Source organism: Engraulis encrasicolus, chromosome 22 (genome assembly GCF_034702125.1).
Source record: "Engraulis encrasicolus isolate BLACKSEA-1 chromosome 22, IST_EnEncr_1.0, whole genome shotgun sequence".
NCBI classification, from domain to species: Eukaryota; Metazoa; Chordata; class Actinopteri; order Clupeiformes; family Engraulidae; genus Engraulis; species Engraulis encrasicolus.
Window position 1 is genome coordinate 22,701,002 of NC_085878.1, and position 2,500 is coordinate 22,703,501.

A 2,500-nucleotide genomic window follows, 5' to 3' on the forward strand; every position below is an offset into this window, starting at 1 on the left:
GGACTCACACACACACACACACACACACACACACACACACACGCGGACACACGAGCATGCGCGCGCACGCGCACACACACACACACACACACACACACACACACACACACACACACACACACACACACACACACACACGGGTCTCCCATGGGTCCCTGTGGAGGTGTGTGTGTGTTTGCTCAGAATCAGCATATTAGTGTTGTGTAATAGGTGAGCACAGCAGCCCTGCAGGTGGCATGGGCCGATGTGGCACTTGGCACGCTGTGCAGGTGCTAGGTTGTGTGTGTGTGTGTGTGTGTGTGTGTGTGTGTGTGTGTGTGTGTGTGTGTGTGTGTGTGTGTGTGTGTGTGTGTGTGTGTGTGTGTGTGTGTGTGTGTGTGTGTGTGTGTGTGTGTGTGTGTGTGTGTGTGTGTGTGTGTGTGTGTGACGTCACTCACCAGCTTGCGCTGACACCATCCGCAGACACCACACAGGGCCACCAGCCACACCATGCACACGGTCAGGCCCACCGACACCAGGAACACACTCAGAGACACAGAGCCTGCAGGAGAGAGGGGGAGAGAGAGAGAGAGAGAGAGAGAGAGAGAGAGAGAGAGAGAGAGAGAGAGAGAGAGACAGAGAGAGACAGAGAGAGAGAGAGAGAGAGAGAGACAGAGAGAGAGAGAGAGACAGAGAGAGATAGAGAGAGAGAGAGGCGGGGCAGAGCGAACAAAGAAAGAAAGAAAGAAAGAATGAACGAAAGAAAGAGTGGGAGAGAAAAAAGAAAGAGAGTGGGTGAGGAAAAAAGAGACATGGAAATAGAACCAATGGGAGAGAAAGAGAGAGAGAGCAGGGTAGATTGGGAAGAGAAAGAGAGGGACAAGGAAGGAGAGAGGGAATGAGTGAAACAAGGGCAAAGTGAGGTAGAGCAATGAAGGGAGGGAAAGAGTGACAGACAGATAGTGTGAGCACCAGACACAGTGAAAGACAAAGAGCAAGAGAGAAGAGAAAAGCAGAGAATGAAAAAGAAAGGGGAGGAGAAAAGAAGTAAAAAAGAAAGAGCTGTTAACAAAAGGATTTTACACAAAGCCCCTCCGTTCGGTTCATCCCTCCTCTTTCTGATCTCAAAGTACATCCACGTCCCCCGTTTTATCCCACCGCCATCTGAGATGTGAAATGAATCTGGTTTTTAATCCCGCTCTATACGTATTACGTTTCTCATGATAACCCTAAACTCATAAATCTCTTCACACATAATGAGCTGTCTCCAATGCATTTCAGCCATGCCAATTAGCCCCGGCAAAGCAAGCTATGATGAATTCACAATGACCGTAAAAAAAGGAGATTTGAAGGAGAGAAGGATCATGGGGGAAAGAAGAGAAATGAACGGTGCGTGTGCGTGTGCTTGTGTGTGTGTGTGTGTGTGGTGGTATTACAGACGCCTTAATTGCATTGCGTTTTTTAATGTTTCATTTGAGTCTCATCTCTGTTTTCCATTTCCCCAGTCCTTTCTCTGTGACGCTGTGATGTGTGGGTGTGTGGGTGTGTGTGTGCGTGTGTGCGTGTGTGTACATGAATGGTGTTCTGTCTATGTGCATGTGAATGTGTGGTGGTGCTCTGTGTATGTTTTGCTGGTGTGTGAATGTGTGTGAGTACGCCCTTGTGTGTCTGTGAATGCATGCAATGTGTGCGCTTGATGTGTGTGTGTGCTTGATGTGTGTGTGTGTGTGTGTGTGTGTGTGTGTGTGTGTGTGTGTGTGTGTGTGTGTGTGTGTGTGTGTGTGTGTGTGTGTGTGTGTGTGTGTGTGTGTGGTGTGTGTGTGCATGTGTGCTTGCGTGTGTGTGCTCGATGTGTGTGTGTGCTTGCGTGTGTGTGCTCGATGTGTGTGCTTGATGTGTGTGTGTATATGGACTGAAGTGAACACATGGGCTTTTAGATAAGGATCTTGTTAGCGGCGGGGGCTAAAGATAGAGAAAGGTCCCCAGATCCCGGGCCATCGTCATCCATAACTCAAGAGGCTGCAGGGGGAGGGAGGCTGGATGAAAAGGCTCTGAGCGCTAATGTATGTCTCAACGCATCATTCATGCATCAGCCAACATCTCAAGGCATTAAGGTTAACACTCTCCATGAAGCAGCACACTGTATGTCCATAAGACTTCTGCATGGCAAGCATGTTTACATTTTCAAAGGATTTCATGAAGCTTAATAATGCTTGAATGCTTGGATTGACTGACATCAGAACTATTTATAGGCTACTCACAGTACACAGAATGGCACAGGTAGGCAAGGGGACCAACATAACAACAACAAAAAAACAAGACAAGATAGATCCATGCAGCATCCAGCTTATTCTTTTAAGATATGTGCAGCGCCTATACACACCCCAAATGTATGTTGGACCGCCCGGTTTGCTTTTTGGAGGATTGCTACACAACATAGGTCTTGTTCATTTTCCAGAGCTGGTGTGAAAGCGAGTTCTAGTTTTTTCCAGTGCACAGACCACTTGATGTCCTCATTACA

At 47.8% G+C, this 2,500-nt stretch overlaps 1 protein-coding gene across 1 annotated transcript in view; it reads right to left on the reverse strand.

Annotated features, from left to right (window-relative positions):
- syt7b (synaptotagmin VIIb) overlaps nt 1-2,500 on the reverse strand; it is a 173,210-nt gene that overhangs the window by 112,050 nt on the left and 58,660 nt on the right. The window contains exon 2 of the mRNA XM_063187956.1: nt 438-541. Coding sequence (XP_063044026.1) covers nt 438-541 — 104 coding nt within the window. The remainder of the gene's footprint in view (nt 1-437; nt 542-2,500) is intronic.